Below are 24758 nucleotides of genomic sequence, written 5' to 3'. Positions count from 1 at the left end.
ATTTTAGGACAGTTGTTCACTGGTGCCTTGCCACCACAGAGCTTCCTACCACCTCAGTGACCTTGACCAAGACCATGGGCTCACTGAACTTCTTGGAGCCTGCCCAAAAGTCGTTCTCCACAGCTTCTCTGACCTCTCAAACTCAGGTACCTCTGCTGAGTCAAGAGTCTCCTGTGCCCAGAAGGCCTCATTCAGCTTAATAGGCCCTCTTGCCACCAGTGTCCTCCAGCAGGTTCTTGGGTTTCCACCACTTTTTAGCCACAGCTCCAGGCAAGTCTGTCCGGCAGCCTCCCTGCCATCTGATCCAACCCACCACCATCAGTTAACAGCTCAGCCCCTCTCTTCACCCAAGTGTCCAGAACATATGGCATTAGGTCTGATGAAACAACTTCAAAAGTCGATCATCGATCTTTGGCCCAATGTGCTCTGGTACCAAGAACAATTATGAGCCTCCTTGTGTTTGAACATGGTGTTTATCATGAACAATTCATGGCTAGCATAGAAGTCCAATAACAACACACCACCTGGTATCAGATCAGGAAGGCTGTTGCTCCCAATCGTACCCCTCCAGGTTTTTCAGTCATTGCCAGTGTGAACGTTTAAGGGCCGGTTCACATGCAGTGCTCTAAAATGCTTGGAAAACGCAAGGCGCACTGAGTGGACAGTGAACACCCAACGTTTATCAAGTGCGCTTGGACGGTTGCGCTACGGGTGCACCTGGCGTTGCCAAGCAACCAAAGACAACAACTTCACACGTTTGTTAGTAGTTATCTGAAATAATGGATTACCATCGCAGTAATCGTAGTAGCTTTACTTCTGCTTTGTGGAGCAGAAAGATCTCACCATGAATACATCCCTCTCTCTTGATCAAATTGGAAGTGTAATTTATTTAATAAATAAATAACTAGCTACATAAAGAAACAAACTGCAATAAACACATCTTTACGTTAGAGCCATAAACCGTAGTCATAGCTCTTTATCAACCCAATCACTCACAAAAGCATCCTTAACAGTGCTTACTACAACCTAACTAGGATAGATTCCATTCCTTCCATTTCACCTCTTAAACTCAAATCTTTTGTAAGATGACTAGATGAATGTAAGCAATGAAGACAAAAAAAATCAAGAGCATTTCCCCCTATTCTTCTTTTCACATGTACATGCATCAAAAAAGTCAGTTATTGGAGGCAGCATTTCTACATTGAAATGCGGCCAGCAGCTTACCGGGGGCTTTGAACTCTTTGTACGTGACATTGAGGAGTGGGAAATAAAGCACTATCGGGGCTTTGGGATTCTCCTTATCCTCAAAGACATAGAGCTCCTGCTGAGGCTCATTGTCCAGTCTGACAAAGTCAATACTAGGGAAGGGGATCTCGTGGTCCTTACAGTAAGTAGCTGTCCTCTTCAAGACCTGTTAGATTGAACAGCAGAGTAATGTACTTATTTACAGAGTTAGATGGCACAATAGCTTTTACCAAACATTCACAGACTGAAAAATGTTTAAGTAACTTTCTTAATTCACATAAAATCAGGATTTTTGACCAATACTGGTGTTCAAACTAAGTTAGAAAATAAATGACAAATATATGACAAAGTATAATTTGTAAAAGCTCTATAACAAACTCAAGATACAATTAAATGTTCTGTTTTTCCTCTAATCAAATGAGCACATGATTGTATTTACTTTGAAGATATTGTCTGGGTCCCATGAATAACTGAGGGATATGATGAGGTCCACATCTCTCTCTGGCCGCAGGACAGGCACACAGCCGATGTTGATGGCATGACCGGCATCCACTAGTCGTAGTGTGGGGTCAGCGGGTGTCAGTCTGTTTGGGAAGGCATCTGGATGTGTGTCTGATCAGCAGATAGAGAATTAGATTATTAAGGATAAATCATCAGGTGCACATGGTGAGGTTCAAACCAATAAAAAGTGCCACCTCTACATATTGCATAGAGATGGCATAAAAAGGACTAGGGAGCCTACCTTTCCAGGCATTAAAGTTGCTGTGTTTATTGTAGTTCCAGTGCAGGAAGAGGCCGCACATGAAGTTGTACATGTGGGCAATGACTGGACGATTCTTGAAGAAATCAGTTACCATCTTGGCCACGCCTGTCACTGGATTTAAGAGGTACGTGTCCAGAGTTGACGGTTCACTGTCAACTTCTGTTGAGAAAACACCTGGAGGGTAACCATGTGAACTACAATGCCTTGGTACTAAAACACATCTTGAAGAACTACAGCCATAGTTGTTGAACCATAGATCTGATATCATGCAGCACAAGAAAAAAATGAAATATTGTGTCAAGAACAACATTAGCAGTCAGCAAATCAACTTGAGAAACATTTTCAAATATTTTTAGTTTGATTGTGTGCCTCAGGGCACCATAGGGTGAATGTGGTGATGTGGTGTTGCTGTACCTATGTTGCTGACATCAGGTCCTAGCCAAGGAGTCCAGGAGGGCTGGGCACCTGTAGCACGCTGCCATAGTTGGGTCATGCTGACAGAGAAGAAACTGCTCCATATCCCTGATAAGGTTGAAATATTAAAAAGATTGAATTGTATTATTGCACATATTGCAGAACCATGCATATTTATTGACATGACAGTAAGTTTATTCATGACGGAGCTGTCATGTTCTCACCCATCAAATAAGGGATGCGGATTTCTGGGAGTTTTTTTATCCTATGACCAAGGAAGAATTGATTCCCAAACTCCTCAGCTCGGACAAACGCCCCATACTTCGGAATGCCGACTTCATAGGGGGTGAACTCACACCACTCTGAAAACAAGATCAGTCAAGGGGAGAACAAAAGGAGTGGTTATGATATGCATATTCATTCATAATTTGTTAATATATAGTTTGTCTATATGTATGCCCGTGGGCCTCAATCACCTTGCACATGTGGTTACTGTGACAGAGCCACGTGACTGCTGGCTTATACTTAGTGGTAGCCAAGGTGACAGCCAAGGAAAATGTAAATGTTAATTAAAGCTGCTCTAAACAACAACAAAATCCACCCCCTCCCTCTCCACTCGCTGCTGCCACGGCGTCGGCTGCCCCTCGGCACCAGCTCTCATCTAAAGTTAATGACTGCCGGCCACTTTTGACGCAGTAAGGCAAGTTTGCCTTCAGCCTGTTTTTCACAAAGAAAGCTAATACCGCCGTAGAGCGCAGAATTCAAATACCTTGGAATCATGACCAACTCAAATCCATCTTTTAAATCCCAGTTAAAAAAAGTTTACAATACAGTCAAGTATAAATTTTTCGATTTAATCAAAATCTCGGTCAAGTTTCGGTCATGTCACTTTTGTCAGGTATACCTGATGACCAAAACGTTGAGTCTTTAAACGCACAGTATGTAATTTCTGCCGCTAGGGGTCTCTCAATCAAAACAATAACAAAAGACGTAGTTTAATGATGTCGTGAAGTAGCGTGGGATCATGGGAGTTTTTTTTTACAGGGACATCGTGATCCGTCACGAGTGAGCGATAAAAACAATAGAATGAAAAAAACAACAGAGCGGCTAGAGTGGCTAGCTAGCTAGTTGGCCGACTTCCTTCCTCACTCTCTGACGGATCATCTGGTGTTTCCCGTGTTTCCCCGGAAGTTAGGGGGTAGAAGGGATATGACGCCATGACAGGAAGTTAGGGGGTAAAGGGGATATGACGCCATTGACAGGCCACCAAATGAAACTGGGTTTGAACGTTGTTGGAAACATTTGGGATAATGTAAGTACACAACTCAAAAAAATATATAACATAGGTCTAGTCGTTTTTAGATATTTTAATGCGGAAATGTTACATATTATACCTTTAAATAAAACTCTTGTAAGTGAAGACAGTGTGCGGCAGATTTAGATTTTATCTTTTCTCCTCCGACGCACCTGGCACATACATACAGGTGCGCCTAATTTTAGATTTAAAAGAAATTGACCCTTTTCACACTTCCGGATTCTACGCAACGAAAGTCATCGTAGTAGGGAAACTCGGCAGCAATAGCGGCGTTTATGAATGAGAATAATATATCCATGAATCCAAGTAGGAATCCAGTAGGCGTCCCAGTCGCCTAGGCTCACTGGGGGCGGCCCGTGTCCCCGCTTGAGTATGGATAAGCCTCAGACCAAGGGAGGGTCCAAACGCCGGTCTGCAGCATGCTAACATGGCTCTGTCTGAACCAGGTGGCTATCAATGGACTCCATACCAGATATGTCAGAGAAAGACGAAAATCTCCACAGCAGTACTCCATATTTTAAGAGAAGAGGTAGTGGCACATTATGTACAATTGTTTTGAAAAAGCATGAGGGGTTCTAAACTATGGCATAGTCCCTGAATCTAATATTATTTGTCACTAAAACCTCAAACCAAACATCTATTAAATTTCTGGGGATAAAGGAAAGCAACGACTGATAAATGACATTATTATTTGATCAATGGGATTATTTGACACATAGCTTAGAGGGAACATTAGCCCTGAATGCTCCCCTTATGTGATTTTTAGATATGGCTTCTAAATAAATTCCTGGTCATTTTTGCTTGATCTTCGCTCTTCATTATAATTATACAAACCACAAGATTAAATCTGGACTAATTTAGGTATGGTAAGTCCACACCATATCCAATTGATTCCCATGCTGAGACCATCACATTGGAGAGTTTTCTTATTTTTAAACATGAATTACCAGGTCAGTCTAAATATCCCGTCTGACTGCAAGGTGGCATTTGTGTTTTTATGAATCGCTTATGGGACATGCACATGATCAAAATGGGGTGGTGACCCTGCAAAAACGCAACCGGTAAAACAGATCCGTTAATTCACATTTATGAATTCCCATTTATGAATACTCTGCCGTGACGGCCTGAGCCCATAGTGAGTAACCCTGCCAGTGAGTTATATGAATAACCCCCAATATGTCCAGGATCATTAGAATTTAAGTAAAGGTGAACATCAAAAAATGTATAAAATCATGACATTTATCAAATTGAGTTTCAACTGTCCTGTTTCAGCTATGATGTTAGTTAAAAATACAGGATTTTTACCAGCTTCAGCTTCACAGCCCGTTATTCCATCCTTCATATTGACAGCTGTGTATATGGGGAAAGGGTTTTGCCCCTCAGTTACTGCCCTCTGCTGGTCAGACAGGGTACTGGTGGTTTTCTATGAAGCCAACAAGGACAGGAGATTCATTAATTCGTAATCATTAATTGTTACACTCCATGATATTTCCACATTAACAAGTCATTACTGTGATGAGAAAACATTTAGTCTGCAAATCAATCATACAAATGTTTTCAGGGACAAAAGAGAAAATCAAAAACTACAATCAATGAATATGGGAATACGAACCTACCAAAATAAGTTGTGCTTGAATCATAAGATGTGTGAGGTTGCAACATGTTGTCTTGACATATGTTTTATGTTAGTGAATGAATTGTGTTGGGAACATCCTGTCAACTTGTTAGTATACTTCAGTGATACTCTGTGTTGGGAACATTGATATAATGTTATAAAAGTCCCCTGTGCTTTAACTATGAACACAAAACTTCCAAGCTTCTGTAGGATGACACTACCCTAACGGCTGCACATTTTTTCCATGATTCACAAAAAGGAAATTGTAGCTCACAATTTTAAATGCATTTGCAAAATGTGTTCTGCACATTTGCAAAATCTTGATCTTCAAATTTATAGATTGGAGTACACATTTGTGTATTTGTGTTACAAGTTCATGGTACAACCTCTCGCATCTTCTAATACAAGTACAATTTATTGGCAGTTTCTTATTCTCATAGATGAACTAGAATAATTGGAATCAAAATGTGCAACATTACCTCTATTTACGTCCTCATCCTAAACTCGTGGAGGCCTATATATTGTAACATGATGGTCAGAGAAACCGCTCTTTACCTTCCCAAAGATCATATGCTCAAGAACCAGGCCCCACATATCAACGAGTGACACAATGTGACCCTCCTTCCTTTTCTTGTCCATTTCATCTTTGTAGTACTGCAGTTTGTCAATGGAGAAGGAACTCAAGAAGCGCTTGGTCATCTCCCCCTCCATTGCTGAGATGGCACTGTTTAAGTCCTGCTGTGACCAATTGGCTTGCTGGTACAGGCTAGTCATAGTCCTGTTCATATGGGAATGAATTAGAGAGAGCGATAAGAGTTAGAATGATTTAAAAACAGGAAATATGTACAAAATGGTGGTGCTGTGATTGAAATACATATAATCAAACACAGAAACAGGTCTAGTGCAGATGTGGCACAGTCTGAAAGCCTTCTTCATTGCCCTGTGACCCTGTTCTGCTTCCTTCATTATTTAAGTGAAACACTTAGCAAAGTCAGCAAATGTGACAAAATTTGTTTTCTGGAGCAGGGGCCAAGGCCATAATGTACACAAAGCCCATCAGGCATTTCTTTTGCATTCATAGTTTGCATAGCATACAAACGCCTGAAGACGAGGTCCGTAGACAAACAAGTTGTTAATGAGGTTTTACCAATAAGCAATACTGTGACACAGTACTGTGCAAATACTGTGAACCCAGATCCCTCAATTGTCTAACTCACCATGTGGAACCGGACACACCAGTGATGTAAGTGGCTGCGTCCAGGACACCTATTTGCTGCAGCCCCTTCAGACTGCCAAACAGGCCTGTCATCGCTCTGGTCCCGCCTCCTGAACCCACCAAAGCTATTACAGGCACCTGGGCAGAGGACAGAGATATGTTTAAATAGCTGTATGGATATGAAGATAATATGTTCTAATTGGATTCTACATTTGCTACTGAGAGATTATCAGCTTGTTGGCATATACTGTATAACTGCAAGACTTGCAGGATCCACATAAAAAGACGATTTTAGAGGATATAAAATGTCTTTAGAGTATAGAACTGAAATTCCTAGATTTATTTACTAGGTTCCACATAAGAGTTAAGGTGAATTGCTGCATCAAAAAAATAAATTAAGTTTAAATGTTACTCATACTTTCTATAATAACCATGTTAAACTGGTTAAACTTGTCACAGAGATATGACTCAATACTCAGGCCCAGATTCACTACAGGTTTGTACAGGAAAGAGCACACGCTAAATCAACAAAATGACCAAATAAGAAAAGCCAAGATATTCACTAACTGTGCATAATGAGTGGAAAGCTGCCTAATAGCACTGGTAAAAAAACAAAACATAAAGCCTCTTTGTGCCTGTCATGGTCATGCATATGTAAATTAGAAATGTAATTATTTTGCCCACACAATATTTATTTGTAGGCAAGGCCATGCAAATGCAAGATTGCACCCAATTCACTAACACTTCTCAACATCAACTCCCCCATCATTGTGAGAAGGAACCCACGAAGCTCTTGGTTCTCTGTCTATGTCCTGCTGTGACCAATTGGCTTGCTGATACAGGCTAGACACAGTCCTGTTCACACGGGAATGAAGTAGATAGCAATAAAATGATTAAACTTAACAAGAGGCACTTGAGCTGTAGTCCCTTTTCAAGGATTTGTTTGCGCCACAACTTGATTTAAATTCTGCGCTCATAGCTCAAACAACTGCGGTGGTACCCCCCCCCCCCCCCCCCCGCCCCTCACACACACACACACTTGTATACGTTTCTTTTTTTGTCTTCTTTTCTCTTCTTTGTACTTTATTCATGTTATTATAGAATGTTGATTATAGCTTGTCTAAGGCAGTGATTCTCAACCTTTTTCATATCAAGGACCCCTAATTTAGTCCACATTAGGGCCACGGACCCCCATTTGATGAGATTTTGTCTCTCAGACCCAAATCTGAGAATATTTTTATTGTCAGATATGATTTTGTCCAGAATTCCATGACTATCTGTACTGTAGGTAGAGAGATAACAGTGAAACTATGATCAAAGTAGTCATTCTAAAATGAAAAAATAATGAAGTTTAACAATTCATCAATTTGCTTGGGACCCCCTGGAATGCCCTCAAGGACCCCTGGTGGTCCCCGGACCCCACGTTGAGAACCACTGGTCTAAGGCACTATGTCTTTTGCATGTCAGTCCGCACCAGAGCGTATCAGGTGCAAGGATACAAGGGGTTTAGCGGCTCGTGTAAATTCAGAGCTGAGAAACTAACTTGCTGCCATTGGCGTGTGGGATCAACCTGCAACATATTGCCTGAATATTGTATTTCTTCAATAGACTGTGCTCCAGATATAGACTGTTTTCGCACTGCCTTGTCATTCCTGTTGGCGGGCCTCACTGCTTCCAATCCACTTCCGAATGCTGCGCTGTGAGCCGGCTGGGAGTAACAGCGTCGCCCTCTGGTGGAGTGAATCAGTTATGATCCCCGGTGGATGAAGAGACAGTCACCTCGCCAACAGATCCAATTTACAGACTGCATTTTTTTTTTTTTTAATTGCTCATTGTCTTATATTTTATTTCAGGGGGTTGTGCACAACTTCAATAAGCTGCAGCTAGTTGGTGTCAGTGTAAAGGTTGAATAACATTGCCTCTGCAACTGTTGACACAACAGCAAAGAGATTAAAAAAAAAATACACAATTGTTTTACATGAAAGTAGTGTCCTGTCTGGTTAAGTCACAGATATACAGCCATAGTGTTAAGGCAAATTTATGGTTTCTGCGGTGTGCCCGGTGTTTGCGGTGTTCACGGCAAGTCCGTTCTCTCCACAAAGGCACAGCATTTCATGGTAAATGCGGTAGCAGCGCGGTGTTCACGGAGAGCGCTGAATCTCCTCCTATTGTCCATTTTTGCCAGTTGTGAGCTGTCACTTGGCTCGATTAGACTTACTTCCCTGGTAACCAACTAACATAGCAACCGTTAACCAATCATAGCCTCTGAACTGATTGCGGCGTTTGCGGAGGCCTCCGCAGAGTTTCATTTTTTGAGAGGAGCGCGGAGCTCGGTGCGGACCCTCTGCAGACCAGCTGCGGAGCTCCGCACTCGCCGCACAGACCCTCTGCACCGCAAACACCGGACACACCGCAGAAACCATAAATTTGCCTTTAAGAGTAGAACCCAAATCACTATTCTGGTGATTACTGACCTTGAGTGCAATTCTATATTCACTTACTGCTACACCCTCACAATGCAATCTTAGTGAATCTGGACCTGAGTCTATTTATTTTGACACTAAATCTTAAACATACATGGTTAAACATGGTTTTAACATACAAATGATAGGTGTATGTCATGAATTTCAAAAGAAGTGCACTGTACTTTTTTGGGTCCAGGAGGAGAGCTGAGGCCAAGCAGCTTCTGCAAAGCCTGTCCCACCACGACTTTCCTCTTTTCTAGATATTCTTTCTCTTGGGGTGGGATGTCAAAATCCAGACGCACCTCGAGACCCTCCTCCATGCTATGGATTTGCAATGTAAAAGCAAGGGTATTAAGGTAAGAGTGCACACACACACAGACGCATCATGTCACTCATGGTGTCAAACACGAGAGTGTGAGTGGCTACTGATACTACATGAAGGCCAGAGGTTATTAAGGAAGCACTTTACCAATCATGTGTTTGCAGCTCTAAATCCACTGTGTCCTGTGAAGGGAAAAATACCACATTATTATGTCAGTGCCACAAGTCTTTTCTATACAATAAAAAATAATTCAAATTACAGCTGCTAGCAGCTTAGCCATTTAGTTATGAGAAAAAAAGGGAAAAGGGACGAGGAAACAAAAGTAAAAAGAAGGAAGATAAAAGGAGGAAGAAGAGGAAGAAGATAAGGAAGAGGGGAAAAGAAGTCCATGAAAATTAGTAGAGAGATAAGATAGTAGAGAGCAAGATACTGACTGTGAAATATCCCCCAGTTCCCACTGACTGCAATTGTTTACAAGACAAAAACAATCAAAATATTGCCAAAAAAATATTTTTTGAGAAAACTTGCTGAACATTAGTTCACATCGTCTTCTTAACCTGTAGAATATGGCACTTTATTTTCATAAAGTTTGGACCAAGTGGCCAAAGCGTCCACTAGATGGCTCCAAAAAGACCCCAAACTGCCCAACTCCACGCAAGTCAATGGGACCACAACCCAACTTCTCAATACATTTTTTTGACAAGCCTCAGTAGCTAATTTCACTTCTTCTAATGTGTGTCCATTTTAATTTATTTTAATCAAAAACTGAGCGAGGAGTTTGACTATCGATTCTGTTGCAAAAACAATAAATCTAGGTCTTGGTCTTCTTTACAGGTCTAAACACTTTTTCTTCCCATGTCAGGAAAAACTTGTTACACAACTCTTGTTACCTTTTTTGGATTACGCTGACATTGTTTATCAAAATACAACTAAAACCATCTCTCATCTCTGAATGTTGTTTATAATAGCCTTTGTAGATTTGTATTAAGATGTCCTTTCCAAATCCATCACTGTGACATGTACAGGGAACTTAGCTGGCTTTCTCCACATTCCAGAAGACACTTTCATTGGCCCTTATTTATATTTAAATGTATTTATTTTAATGATCCATGTTATTTAAAACAGTTACTAGAAACATATAATTCTTCATACCCATTAAGACACTCTGATCAACTTTTCTTTGCTGTTCCCTTAGTTTCTACAGAAACCAGTAAAAAAGCTTTTTCATTTACAATCTATTAACTCTGTTTAGAGCTGCTGTATTTTCACATTTGAAAATTACTTGCTCATGCTTTTAATGTATCTATACTTTTTTGTAGCATGGTCCTCTACTTGTTCAATGTTGTTTTGACTTTGTTTCTTTTTATTTATTGTTTACGCTTCTCTTATGTTCACTTTTTTGGATGATGAACTACCTGAATCGTTGACTGGACACTGATTTGCAACTCTTGTGTATTGTAGGACACCCTCAAAATGATATGTGATCTCAAGGGGCCTATCTGAATAAATAAATACTTTTCAAACCTTCGGCAGTTGTCCCCGTATCAGAGGGGGTCATCCCTATCTTCCCTCAGCCCTATGTTCCCTCAGCATCAGAGGGTTAGGTTTAGGGTTAGGGGGCAGGTTAGGGTTAGGGGCGAGGGTTAGGGTTAGGGGGCGAAAACATTACCTCATTGGCAGAGGTACTGATCTGAGGGAACATAGGGCTGAGGGAACATAGGGCTGAGGGAACATAGACACGCTCCCCCAACAGAGGATGTGCCATTTTGGACTGGACCAAAGTTTCATGCATTTTCGTTTACGGGAAGGCAGTAGAAAGAAAGAAAGAAAGAAAGAAAGAAAGAAAGAAAGAAAGAAAGAAAGAAAGAACAATAGGTTGCGTATCCTATTGGCCCTGACACCTAAAGAACCCCCTCAGACCTGCTACAGACATAATGAGTTGTTGTACCTGACCAATAGGTAGAGTCACTTTGCCTTCATGTCCGGCTCGCAGTGGCTGGAGTGGAACGGCGGATAACAGAGGAACAGCAGAGGCGGTTACATCATTAGCCTCATTATCATTATCTGGAGGCTACAACACAGAAAAAGAGAAAATGGCATTATTTGTGTGATATCACTTGCCTTTCAGCAAGAAACTGGAGAATTTGTGTTAAAAATGAAAATTCAGTCATTAACTACTCACTGCCATGTCGGTTGAATCTCAACTGAAATTTCTCGAAACAGCTCATGCAGTGTTTTATAGCCAAACATTTGCACTGTGGGTCCAAAAGTCCAGCATTTACCTCATTATCTCCTAAATTTTCCTCAATGACATTGCTTTGTTATAGAATTCGCCAACGCGCACCCTACATTGCTCCGGCAGAAATTAGAAGAACAGTATTGAAAAAGCATATGTACCGGAACCCTGAGTGAAAAAACATAAATGGTCTGATCCTGTAAACAGTAATTTGCAAGCAAACAGCGGAAGGTCTGGGGGAGGTGCGCACTAGCACAGTAGCAAACAGTCCTTTGACTTCCGCCATGTGCCACCAGGTTGTTGCATTCTAGAACAAAGTGTTGTCATTGGAGGAAAGTATAGGAAATGATAAGGTATATATTGTACTTTTGAATGCAAAGTGCAACAAAACACTTGAATTTTGCTGCATGAGCTGAGAAATTTGATGGACATTTGATGCTGTTTTTGGAGCTTGGAAAAATGGCCACTGTTTTTAATAGTTTGGGAGAAGGTTGAGATGGAACTACGGGGGATAACTGTAGGAGCTGTGTTTTGAGTTTGACTACATGTGGGTGAGAAGTTAATGACTGAATTTTCATTTTGGAGTGAATTATTCCTTTGAACCTCACCGCCACTCCTAGTTCTGTCTCCAGGTCCCTGTTGATATAGAAGCGCAGGTTTCTTGCTTTCTGGGTATTTGGAATTTTAATATCTTCCTGATAGGCGCCCCTTAGTTTAAGCACCATGTCCTTAATCTCTGGGAAAAGATGCAAATGTGCGAGATATGAATGTTACATCATGTGCCTCTATGAATACTGATGAATACTATGTTATTGTTGCTTGATAAGTCACATGTGAGCACACACAAGCAAACACTGTATGTCCTAGGCCAAGTTACAATTGCGCTAACATTCCTTAATGTACATTTCAATATGACTTATTGAGGTGGACAGAATTGTCAAATAAATATGTTTGATGTTGATAGTACATACTTTCATTGCTTAGTAGCTTGTCGATACTGATATCCAAAGCAGAGAATGGGGCAGCCTGGGACATGAGGCACAAAGAGAAATTAGTTGTTCTGGTTATTCAATTCAATTCAGTTTAACTTTATTTCAGACACATAGGTCCATATCAGCAAAAAAAGAGAAATATAAAAAGTACAATACGAGGACAAAACAGCACAGAGATATGTACGAGATCATGGCAGTTCACAAGTCCAAGTAAATGCCACTTGAAGCTTTCTCATTTTTGCTTTACTATAACTGCACCACAGGTGGGCTGTATAAAGTGGAGTACAGTAGGCTTTAAAAAGAGCTGTTTTAACATCATCTGTACACATATGAAATTTGTGTGCCAGCATATTGGCTTGTGCATACAGTTTGCAACACTGGCGCTGCACATCATCGTCATCACATAAATCATTCCTGATGATATGACCCAGATATCTTACTTTGTTCACCACACCAGGCCACCAGACCACTTGGTCTGCCATAAAGAATGTAGGAAAATTTTGCTTCTGATCCTCCTTGGTTTTAGCAATCATGACTTTTTAGAGTTAAATTTAATGTCATACTGCACACCATAACTTGAGCAGACTCTGAGCAGTTGCTGTAAGCCAGCACTATAAGGAGACAGGACGACTAAGTCATCAGCGTACACCAGATGGTTAATAAGACTATTCCCCACTATACATCCAGTCTTACACTCTTTTAACTTTTTAGAAAGATCATCCATATAAAGGTTGAAGAGAACAGGTGACAGTATTCAAATGCTTTGGATGCATCAAGGAAACACATACATTTTTGTTTATTGTATATTGTAATCAAAGTAAGGTATACTCATAATGCACAATTATTGTCTGCACAAGCTATAGTGAAGGTAAGACCTGCTTCTGTGTCGCGAGGCAGCCTGATGTTCAAATGAATGCATAATGATTTGTGTCATGATATAAGTAAATTAGTGTCTCAATCAAGTAAGCCCTAGTAGGAATAAAGAGAGATTGTTAATGTGTCTGACCCTTGCATAAACCTTTTCTGAACTCTACTTTCATGCTGGTTCCTAGAGTGTCTTTATTTGGGTGTGTCAGGATCCCACATGAGAAAACTTACCACTAGGATGCCGTTTGTGAGGTACTCGTGACTGGGCTCCTCACTACAAAAAGACAAATTACTTTTTTTTTTTTTTTTTATAAACTTTTATCAACAGTGCTATTTCAGACAACAGACAGAAAGAAAAGAAAAATGTACCTTTTCAGAGAGTATTACAAATCATAATAATCTTAGTGGTCATAATAAAAATAAACAAGATAAAGAAAGTTAAATACAGACATTGGACAATGAAAAAAAAAATATATGTATATATGTATACATATATAGCCTCTAAGAGTATACTTTATTTTTTCTAGGTGGAGAAACTTCATAAGATCTCTAATCCACTGAATATGTGATGGTGGTGATTCTTGCTTCCATTTCAACAGAATCAGGCATATAGCAACAACAGAAGCAAAAGCTACTGAATTAGCCTGTTGTTTGGATAAAGATAAGTCCTTTTGGACAACACCAAAAATTGCTGTTAGAGGGGAGGGTTCAAATGGTATTCCAAATACTTCTGTAAATGTCTCAAAAACAAAGGTCCAATAAGGAGATAGTCTTGGACAAGTCCAGAAAGTGTGAATAAGAGAGCCTATATGAGATCTGTTACAATTAGGATCTGAATCAGGATAAATCTTAGAAAGCTTTTCCAAAGACAAAAAACTTTTGTTGCATTCCGTGTGCATAAACTTCAGGCTATCAAGTCATTTCCTTCGTCTTTGCATGAAAGCAAAGTGAAAACAGAGGAAAATACAAAATTAATTTACCTCTCCAGTAGCTCAAACTCCACCAAGAGTTCATCCTTTGTCTAAAGAAACGAGGGCATGAGAATAATGTGTTATCATTAGATCAAACTGCATTCTCTTCTTTTATGAGATATGTCAAGTAGTTACAATGCGTCTGTGAGGATGTACCACAGGATTAGCCCCAATGAGACGCTAGATGGTGTTCAGATTGGATATGCGAGTATGTGTATATTTACTGTTGCTCTAAGCCAGTGGTTCTCAACGTGGGGTCCGGGGACCACCAGGGGTCCTAGAGGGCATTCCAGGGGGTCCCCAGCAAATTGATGAATTGTTAAACTTCATTATTTTGTCATTTTAGAATGACTATTTTGATCATAGTTTCACTGTTATCTCTCTACCTACAGTACAGATAGTCATGGAATTCTGGACAAAATCATATCTGACAATAAAAATATTCTCAGATTTGGGTCTGAGAGACAAAATCTCATCAAATGAGGGTCTGTTGCCCTAATTTGGACTAAACTGGGGGTCCTTGATATGAAAAAGGTTGATAACCACTGCTCTAAGCCACTCCGATAATGCAATCCGAGCACCTAAAGCGCTAGCACAATTGTTAGGTAACATCTCTGAGAAAGTACAACTAGTTACAGATCAATCCTATTCCAAGATGCTCATTTTCACCTGAGGGTGTGTGGTGAAGACCTTTGTCTCCTTCTTCCCTGGGGTGAGGTTGCTAATGTCAAACAGCAGTGTGGAGATCAGGTCATCACTCACCAGGTCATCATCATACAACTTCACCTCCAGAATATTCTGGAAAGACAGAAGAGGAGTTTGCTGGTGTTGTGTATAGCAGCTCCCTTAAAGGAAAAATCCATCCTCTTACACTGTATGTGATCGTGTTGTGTTGAAGGAAACTATGTTATCTTCATAATCAATGCATAATCTATACTTAATGCACTATGCAAAGTGAGGAGAGAGTAGAGAGAAAGAGGTCATTGTTACCAGCTCATGTCAGTTCAGCTTCTCACAAACAAGCAAGATTAATGCAAATATTGCACGCGGAGAGTACTCGTATCGGGGACAGCATGATACAGGAATTAGAGAGGAAGACTCCTAGTTTCGGCCTTGAGGTATAAAACAAACAGGTGCTTTCCGTCAGCAATAGCTGGATTGACGCACTGACCATATTCCAACAGACAGACCAATTAGAGAGCTGTAGTAGGTAAAGATTGGGAATAGACTATCCTTCTAGGTGGAGCATGGTGTGAGGGGGGGTTAGAAGGTAGAAAAGAACCTGAAGATGAGAATTCTTGGTCACTCATTCGTTCTGTGTTCAGCTCCTCGAACCTGAAGTGGACGTTGAAGAAAGAAGAAAATCCACTACAACAGTTGGCGAGCCAGCCAGGAGGGCAACAATCCCGATGTCGAGCCTGAGGTGACTGCGGTGACCTGGGTCCACAACAAGTGTGCACATAAATTGACATAAGGTAAGCAGAAACCCTTTCTAAAATTCTGCAATCTGATTTATTGTTGTGAGAGACCCTGGTCCCGCAGTGCCAAAGGTGAGAAATTGATTGGGTGATGCCCTCAACAGGAGCTGAACCATAACGAATGTGTATATTGATTGATATGGGAAACTAGGTTATTGTTAATAGTTGAACTAGAAACAGTGTTGAAATTGCTAAAGCGCTTTACACTGGAAGTATTGTGATGATATAGCTGTTGAAAAGAAATCCAGCTACTAGATGACTGTGAGCAATGAGAGTGTGCTACAGAGAGTAATTCATGTTAAAAAAAAGTTGTGAATTCCGATTTGTATGATTGTTTTTATTTATTGTTTCTTGTGAAAGGTTCTGTGAGGGGAGGACGTTGTTCCGCCCCGGTCCTATTTACTGTTTTCTGAGACTTTGTGTGAAAGAGGCTAAAATGTCTGAGCGGGCGCTCAATGTGTTAGTCGTGTTGTGGTTTGTTGTGTGTGCTGTGTTCGCTGGAGGAATGATTTACATGATGTTGATGTATTCCAGAGGGCAAGATTAAAGTTGAAGAAGAAGGTTTAGAGATAAGTGTGAGTTGGAGAAATAACGAGGACTAAAAAGTTGAGAGGTGATTTCAAAAGAGGGGCAGAGTATGTTGAATAAAAAAAAAAGGAGAGAGTCAGGAGAGCATATGTCTAAAGCAGTGATTCTCAACCTTTTTCATATCAAGGACCCCTAATTTAGTCCACATTAGGGCCACCAGGACCCCCATTTGATGAGATTTTGTCTCTCGAACCCAAATCTGAGAATATTTTTATTGTTAGATATGATTTTGTCCAGACTCCATGACTATCTGTATTGTAGGTAGAGAGATAACAGAGAAACTATGATCAAAACAGTCATTCTTCTACATTCTCTAATTGTGTTAACTTCTTGTAAATGAAATAATGCTGAAGTTTAACAAGTCATCAATTTGCTGGGGACCCCCTGGAACCCCCTCAAGGACCCCGGACCTCACGTTGAGAATCACTGGTCTAAAGGACAGCGTGTGAAAATATGAGAAAATATGTATTTGGCCCAGATGGGAGGGAAAGATATAACTCATTAGAGGACATATATGAAAAATTGTGGAGCAAAACTGTGTTGTAAATTTACATGAAGCCTTTCCAGACGGATTCCCGAGTCCATTATCGACTGGGGTAATCAGAGCAATCCGGGAAGGCTGGAAACATACTAAATTGCATTTGGTTTTGGAAGACTTGCTGACACCTGGCAAAGTACATTGGGTAAATTTACTGGCAGGCTACAAAGATCCAGAGTTTGATACATATTCCTCCACCCCAAGGCCCATTTCAACACCTAGTAATGGATTTTATTGATATGACTGGGAGAAGGGAAAAGAAGCGTTACTGCCTTGTAGTGACATGTAGGTATTCTAGGAGGGTAGAAGCGTTTCCATGCACTCATGCCGATGCCAAATCGGTTGCCAAGTGTCTAGCAAGAGAAATCTTCCCTAGATTTAGAGTATGCAAACCCTGCAATCAGATAATGGTGTGCATTTTAGGGCCGAAATTACCAAAGAAACATGTAGGCTACTGGGCATACACCAGAAATTTTCATGCATCTACCACCCCCAATCGCCTGGAACAGTAGAAAGAGCAAATGGCATACTCAAAACTAAAAGCCAAAGCATGCAGGGAAGGTGGCACGTGGGTGGAGTGCCTACCATTGGCCCTAATGGCCATGCGTAATTCTGTAATAGAACTACGCACTTAACGCCCCATGAGATGATCACAGGGCGACCGATGGCAATGCCTGTCAAAAGACCAGAAAGGCCAGTGCCAAATCTGGAAGTACTAGACCCTGAGTTGAGCAAATATCTCAAGGGATTAACAGCAGCTGTAAGATCTGTGTACTTCCAGGTACACCCCCAAGGAACGGAGGACTTGACCAAAGACCCGTCGACCCAGGCAGAATGACTAGTGGAACCAGGTGACTGGGTCTATGTCAAGGTCCACAGGCGTAAGTGGAGGGAGCCCAGACGAAAAGGACCGTTCCAAGTCATCTTGAGCATACCATCATTACAACAAGTACAGAAATGTTTCACCACCCTGTTTGCTGAAAGAATTATATTAGCACCAAATACTAGATCCTTGCTGCACAGAGAAGTAAGGTTTGATAGAGCACTATTCCATAGGGGCAAAAGACATGGAAAGGTTAGACTCAGACTAAGCGTAGATCTTAAGGAAGGATACATAGATTCTAATGTACTCAACCCCTATAATCGACTAGCCCTGATGTCTAGAGGAAGGCCCTTCCCAAAAGAATGTAGGATGGTAAATAAAGCCAAAATTTCAGAAGGGACCATTAAGTGTGATAAATCGCCTAAATGCATATCGACCATAGGAAATAACACGTATGCCAGTCCACTATACATACTGACCAGTGACAGCCACATAAATGGGACATTGACCTGTATGGCCCGGAGACAGATTCGCTTTTGTGACATGAAAAATAATTCCCTGAAAACTCCCTTAGTGTTAACTGGACCAGGCCTGTGACATAATGCGTACTGTCTACCATGTTGCGGAGGAGCAACATGAGCCATACCAACTGAGCCCACAACTAACGATTAAACGTAGTCTGTATAACCTAAGAAAGAATGTTGATTTTAGTTACATTCTTAAAGGAACACAATATTGTTATAGGAATGGTCTCTTCTGGAAGAAGTTAGAAGTAATATCTCTCACATTAAACAATGATGTATTGTGGCAAAATCACCACCCTATTCAGTTGCAATATTTACGTAATATGCCTAGATGGGGAGGCATACACAAAACACACACATCACAAACATATTGAACATCTGGACATATCGAAGAGGATATGCCACAACTTGCGAAGAGGATGTGCCACAACTTGCGAAGAGGATATGCCACTACAGTATGGGACTCACCTTATTAGCCCGGCACTGATTCAGTGTTCTGAGGGCTAGTGGCCAGGTGGGGGAAACCTCACCTGAGCTGAAGTAACACCAAGGTCCGATCTGGTTATCAGAGCCATGCGGTGCGCCTCTTCAATAAGGCAGAATTTTGTTATATCACTATACCATTTGCTGTCATATCTTTTATCTTGTCTTACTATATTGAAATTATGTGATGAGGGGTGGTTAAAGGCTCATTTATGCTCCCTTTACATACGAAAATAAATACGTCCGTTTCAAACGATGTAACCGTCACTGCCCACATACTTCCACGCTTCCTTTACGTTGGCATGGATGTTAAGCAATACATCCACTAGAGGGCAGTAGAGAGTCAAACGTTTCTGTCCACCGTCGCCATGTTTGTTGTGAACAACAAACAACATGTCTTCGTCGTGTCTCGCTGGTCTCGCCTGAACTATTGGCTACACTGCCCCCACGATTTCCGGTGGTACTGCAGTGGTACTGCTCCGTTTCGTCCGTATCCGTAAACTTTCAGAAAAGGTGCACAAATACGGACGAGTACAGACAGAAGGCTCCGTCCGTATCCGTATTTAACGTTGAGCATAATTGAGCCTTAACAAGAGTTTTTGGTTCATTTCTCATTAGGAGCCCAAGCACAACTTTTTACAACTACGGCTCTGAGTGTCTTGCTCCTAGCGTAGGTGATCAGCGTCTTGCTGGTAAGATCTTGTGCTTGGGATGAGTTATGATACTTATCCACACCTGTATTGAAGATTACAGATTGGTTACCACGAGGGTTTGAGGGCCAGAAGTTCCGGGGCACAACAAGCTATCCTGCACGATAGGAGAGTGATGGAACCCTTATCGGTGTATGGGATAACTTGGGTCTTCATCCTAACTGATTATATGTATCCTCATTTAGCTTGTTATGGAGTGTGATACTTCACAATATCAAAGGGGGGAATGTTGAAGGAAACTATGTTATCTTCATAATCAATGCATAATCTATACTCCATTCTGGGGCCTCTTCTATTCAACATCTACATGCTTCCACTGGCTCAGATTATGGAAAACAACAAAATATGTTACCATAATTATGGAGACGACACACAAATTTACATAACCATATCACCAGGGGACTATAATCCCATACAAACGCTGAGTAAGTGCATTGAACAAATCAATGACTGGATGTGTCAGAATTTTCTTCAATTAAACAAAGATAAAACTGAAGTAATTGTTTTTGGAGCCAAGGAAGAACGATTAAAAGTCAGTGCACAGCTTCAATCGGTAATGTTAAAAACCACAAACCAAGCCAGAAATCTTGGAGTAGTCATGGACTCAGACTTGAATTTCAACAGCCACATTAAGACAATTACTAAGTCAGCCTACTATCACCTTAAGAATATATCAAGGATTAAAGGACTTATGTCTCAGCAGGATTTGGAAAAACTTGTCCATGCATTTATCTTCAGTAGACTGGACTACTGTAACGGAATCTTTACAGGTCTCCCTAAAAAATCGATCAGACAGCTGCAGCTGATTCAGAACGCTGCTGCTCGAATCCTCACTAAGACGAAGAAAGTGGATCACATCACTCCAGTTCTGAGGTCTTTACTCTGGCTTCCTGTCTGTCAAAGAATTGATTTCAAAATACTACTGTTGGTTTATAAAGCACTGAATGGTTTAGGGCCAAAATACATTTCTGATCTTCTGCTATGTTATGAACCATCCAGACCTCTCAGGTCGTCTGGGACAGGTCTGCTTTCTGTCCCCAGAGTCAAAACTAAACATGGAGAAGCAGCATTCAGTTTTTATGCTCCACATATCTGGAACAAACTCCCAGAAAACTGCAGGTCTGCTGCAACTCTCAGTTCTTTTAAATCAATGTAATGTTATGTAAAGCACTTTGAATTGCCTTGTTGCTGAAATGTGCTATATAAATAAACTTGCCTTGCCTTGCCTTGCCTTGCCTTGCCTTGCCTTGCCTATACTTAATATAATCAAGGAGAATATATTAACACATTCCTTTCGCAGACAGCACACACACATACTCATGCACTATGCAAAGTGAGCAGAGAGTAGAGAGAAAGAGGTCATTGTTAACAGCTCATGTCAGTTCAGCTTCTCACAAACAAGCAAGATTAATGCAAATATTGCACGCAGAGAGCACTCCTATCGGGGACAGCATGATACAGGAATTAGAGAGGAAGACTCCTAGTTTCGGCCTTGAGGTATAAAACAAACAGGTGCTTTCCGTCAGCAATAGCTGGATTGACGCACTGACCATATTCCAACAGATAGACCAATTAGAGAGCTGTAGTAGGTAAAGATTGGGAATAGAATTCTTGGTCTGACCCTTCACATATCAGTTGTATGTTAGTTGTTATGTACTCTGTTATATGAAGAATAAAGCCAAAAGAAAAATAGTCTGAATTTGTCTCATTCGTTCTGTGTTCAGCTCCTCGAACCTGAAGTGGAAGTTGAAGAAAGAAGAAAATCCACTACAACAGTTGTAATGTACCCTTTTGGTCTAACTCAACCTGCCTCGTCTACTTCTACTTCAGTCAGTGATTCCCTATGTTTCCCAGAATGCCTTTCGACAACCCCCAGAGAAGGGGCGTGAACTTCATGCATTCAACTAGTGGGTTATGCGTGTATGTAGAGAGAGATAGCAATAGTATAGAGCAACAGAGCAAGTTTTTCCAGATGAGAAAAAGCTGTGCGCCTTACCACAACATGTCTTGTGGCTGGTCTACTGAGGCTACTGACAAATTGGCATCTCTGCCTCTTCTATGATGGATTTTTCCCTGTATGATTGTTGAACCTTGGTGCTAAATGGTGAGTGGAGAAAGAAGCCCTCGCTCTTTGATTCTGAGGGACTGACACCAAAACCTGACGTTTACCGTTAATGTTTAAGATAGATGAAAAAAATTCAGACTATCAAACTATAGCTGTACTGGAAATATGACGTGACTTCACGTCATCTACATTTGGCCAGTTATCCATAATAGGAATAAGAAAAATACACCACCAAACAACAAATGGGCCCAGAAATGAAAAAAATTAAATTCTAGTGTTACTGGATCTTAGTGCTGCTTTTGACACCATAGACCATACAATACTGCTAGACAGACTTTAAAAATGGGTTGGACTTTCTGGCTCGGCCCTTAAGTCCTATCTGCAGGACAGTGACTACTGTATTTCCTCTAATAGTGGCCGGTAGTCAATTAAAAGCCGTGTCTCGGATAATGGCCGGGGCCGTGGTCGACACGAACAAATAAAGGGCGTCCCCAAATACAGGCCGGGGAAAAAAACAAAGGAAAAAACAACGGTGGACACCTGGTGCCTGTTATAAAATGTAACTGTAGTTTGTAGTAACGTACAAGTGCCACAAGATGGCAGTATGCCACAAGATAGCTCGGCCGGCGGAAGTCTCTGGAGCATGTCGTCGTCGGTTACCGTAATTATCGGTAATGAATTGCAGTAACAAAAAAACGGCTACCTAACGAACCCCAATAGAAGCAGATCCGAAAACAAAGAGGCTTTGTACTAAAACATGAGCAAATATGCTTATTAAACAGAGGGAATTAGAAATAAAGGCCTGTCTCTAATATAAGCCTGCTTCCAATAAAGGCCTGGTACTCTCTGCAGTTGAGGTAAATAAAGGCCCGGGCCAATATTAGAGGAAATACGGTATTTTGTCTAGAGCGAAATAACATGACGTGTGGAGTTCCCCAAGGTTCAATCCTTGGGCCTCTTTTATTCAACCTTTACAAATTTACATAGTTCTTTCACCAAGTGACTATGGTCCCATAGATTCGCTGCTTCAGTGCATTAAACAAATGAATGTGTCGGAATTTCCTCCAACTAAATAAAGACAAAACTCAGATAATTGCCTTTGGCGCCCGTAAAGACCTTGAATCTCTCTCTTTGCACACTAAACCACTAAACCAGGCCAGAAACCTTAGTGTAATTATGGATTCGATCTATATTTTAATAGCCACATCAAATTAATAATAAAACCAGCCTATTATCATCTTAAAAATATAGCAAGAATAAGAGGATTCATGTCCAAACAAGACTTAGAAAAGCTCATCCACACCTTTATCTCTAGTTATCTACATGGTCTTTTTTCAGGTCTACCCAAAAAAGCTCTCAGATAGCTCCCGCTTATTCAAAACGCTGCTGCTAGAGTTCCTACTAAAACTAATAAAGCTGAACACATTATACCAGTTCTCAGATCTCTGCACTGACTTCCAGAATTGACTTTAAAATACTGTTAGTTGTCTACAAATCGTCTGTTGTGTTTTAATGTATCTTGTTATCTGTGTTTTACTGTATCTTGGCTGCTATGGCAATTCAATTTCCCTCCTGGGATCAATAAAGTTATCCATCCATCCATCCATCCATCCATCCATCCATCCATCCATCATCCATCCATCCATCCATCCATCCGTGGTGTAGGACCAAAATACATCTCTGACTTGCTCTTACCATAAGAACCCTCTAGACCACTTAGGTCATCTGGGGCCTGTCTGCTAACTATTCCCAGTCAAAACTAAGCATGGTGAGGCAGCGTTTATTATTGTGCTACACAGAACATATCCTCTTTTTATGCATTTCAATTCTTTATTTATTCTCTCTTCTTATACACTTTATTGTATACACTCTCTTTTTATGTGTTTTTACAGGATAAGATGAACAATCTTCTCCTGTATTTCTTATCTAATGTCTTATATACCTTGTGTAAAGCACTTTGGATTGCCTTTGTGTACGAAATGTGCTACATAAATAAAATTGCCTTGCCTCATCAGATCACCTCATTGTACAAAAATATATATTACTACTATGCAATATACATCTATCATTGACTGAATGTCAGTATACAGTGGCCTCACTTTCACGTGGCTGTGGACCCTGAAGTTAAACGTTTCATTCCACTCCGGGCTTTGGCTGTTTGGCACGATTTTTGTCTGGTAGGTCCTTGCCGATGCCGTGGGGAGACGCAGAGTGACATAGCAGTCTGATTCAGACCCTGTAGTGGGGAAACAGGAAAAAGCCTCAGGATAAACAGAGCAGAACAAGTTATACAACACCACACTGACAGTGTGATATTTAAATGCGTAGTACAAATTAAAGGGATAGTTCGGTATTTTTAACCCTGGGCCCCATGTTTTCTGTCATGATCCCTATTAGTAGAAACCATAACTTCTCTGAACATCGTGTTCTGCAAATCAAATTTATCATAGTTTTCAAAGACTGTCGCGTATGCCCCTAGGTTTCTATTGCAGTAGAGTGGGACAGGGCATCCCGGTGTTACCGGACGGGCGGAGCAGGCAGTTAAGTTATGGTTTCTACTAATAGGGATCATGACAGAAAACATGTTATTTGGGCCCAGGGTTCAAAATAACAGACTATCCCTTTAAAAATCAAGTTTTGTGTTAGCTTTACTTACAATAATCTTGGGAGTGATTGTTTTGTGCTCTCAATATGGTGACACTCAAGGTCCAGTAGGAAACATCTTCTTTCTGTGGAATGAGGTAAAACAAGGAATCATGAAAAGTGGCTCCATTATGCTGCCTTGCAATCCCCCAAGCACCTGGAATGTCTGGTTCACAGAGTCCATGCGGTGTTTCAAACCACATTCCAACATAGAGCCAGTTAGGGCTTGTCAGGACAAACTCACCAGATATTTATAACTGAGTGTGAAATCACTTATTGCCTTTAAATAGAAAAATTGCAAAATAGACACAGAGTGAATCACTAACAAATGAAATGAATGAATGAATGGATGCATAAAATACAAGAAATTCAATAAAATATACAATTGAAATTTTAAAAAAGTAGCATAAATATTGTTTTAGAAGAGATTTCACTGAGACAATGATGGCTCACCCTGTCTAACATGGCTTTGGTTGAAAGCAGAC

The 24758-nt window shown here is 40.8% G+C and overlaps 1 protein-coding gene across 1 annotated transcript in view; it reads right to left on the bottom strand.

Annotated features, from left to right (window-relative positions):
* Positions 1-24758, bottom strand: part of LOC139666043 (cytosolic phospholipase A2 zeta-like) — a 36691-nt gene that overhangs the window by 11149 nt on the left and 784 nt on the right. Inside the window, exons 2-19 of the mRNA XM_071545162.1 lie at positions 24287-24359; positions 23730-23866; positions 15091-15219; positions 14431-14471; positions 13682-13724; positions 12563-12617; positions 12200-12327; positions 11304-11426; positions 9503-9537; positions 9216-9354; positions 6570-6706; positions 5908-6130; positions 5043-5160; positions 2647-2784; positions 2423-2530; positions 1988-2167; positions 1685-1857; positions 1225-1411 (exon numbers count right to left, since the gene is read on the bottom strand). Of these exons, the coding sequence (XP_071401263.1) occupies positions 1225-1411; positions 1685-1857; positions 1988-2167; positions 2423-2530; positions 2647-2784; positions 5043-5160; positions 5908-6130; positions 6570-6706; positions 9216-9354; positions 9503-9537; positions 11304-11426; positions 12200-12327; positions 12563-12617; positions 13682-13724; positions 14431-14471; positions 15091-15219; positions 23730-23866; positions 24287-24359 (2167 nt within the window). The remainder of the gene's footprint in view (positions 1-1224; positions 1412-1684; positions 1858-1987; positions 2168-2422; positions 2531-2646; positions 2785-5042; positions 5161-5907; positions 6131-6569; positions 6707-9215; positions 9355-9502; positions 9538-11303; positions 11427-12199; positions 12328-12562; positions 12618-13681; positions 13725-14430; positions 14472-15090; positions 15220-23729; positions 23867-24286; positions 24360-24758) is intronic.

Source organism: Centroberyx affinis, unplaced genomic scaffold (genome assembly GCF_046629955.1).
Source record: "Centroberyx affinis isolate AG114_WGS23_722 - 3 ecotype Tasmania unplaced genomic scaffold, CSIRO-AGI_Caff_v1 ptg000023l_1, whole genome shotgun sequence".
Taxonomy (NCBI): Eukaryota; Metazoa; Chordata; class Actinopteri; order Beryciformes; family Berycidae; genus Centroberyx; species Centroberyx affinis.
This window is presented reverse-complemented; position numbering and strand designations above follow the sequence as displayed.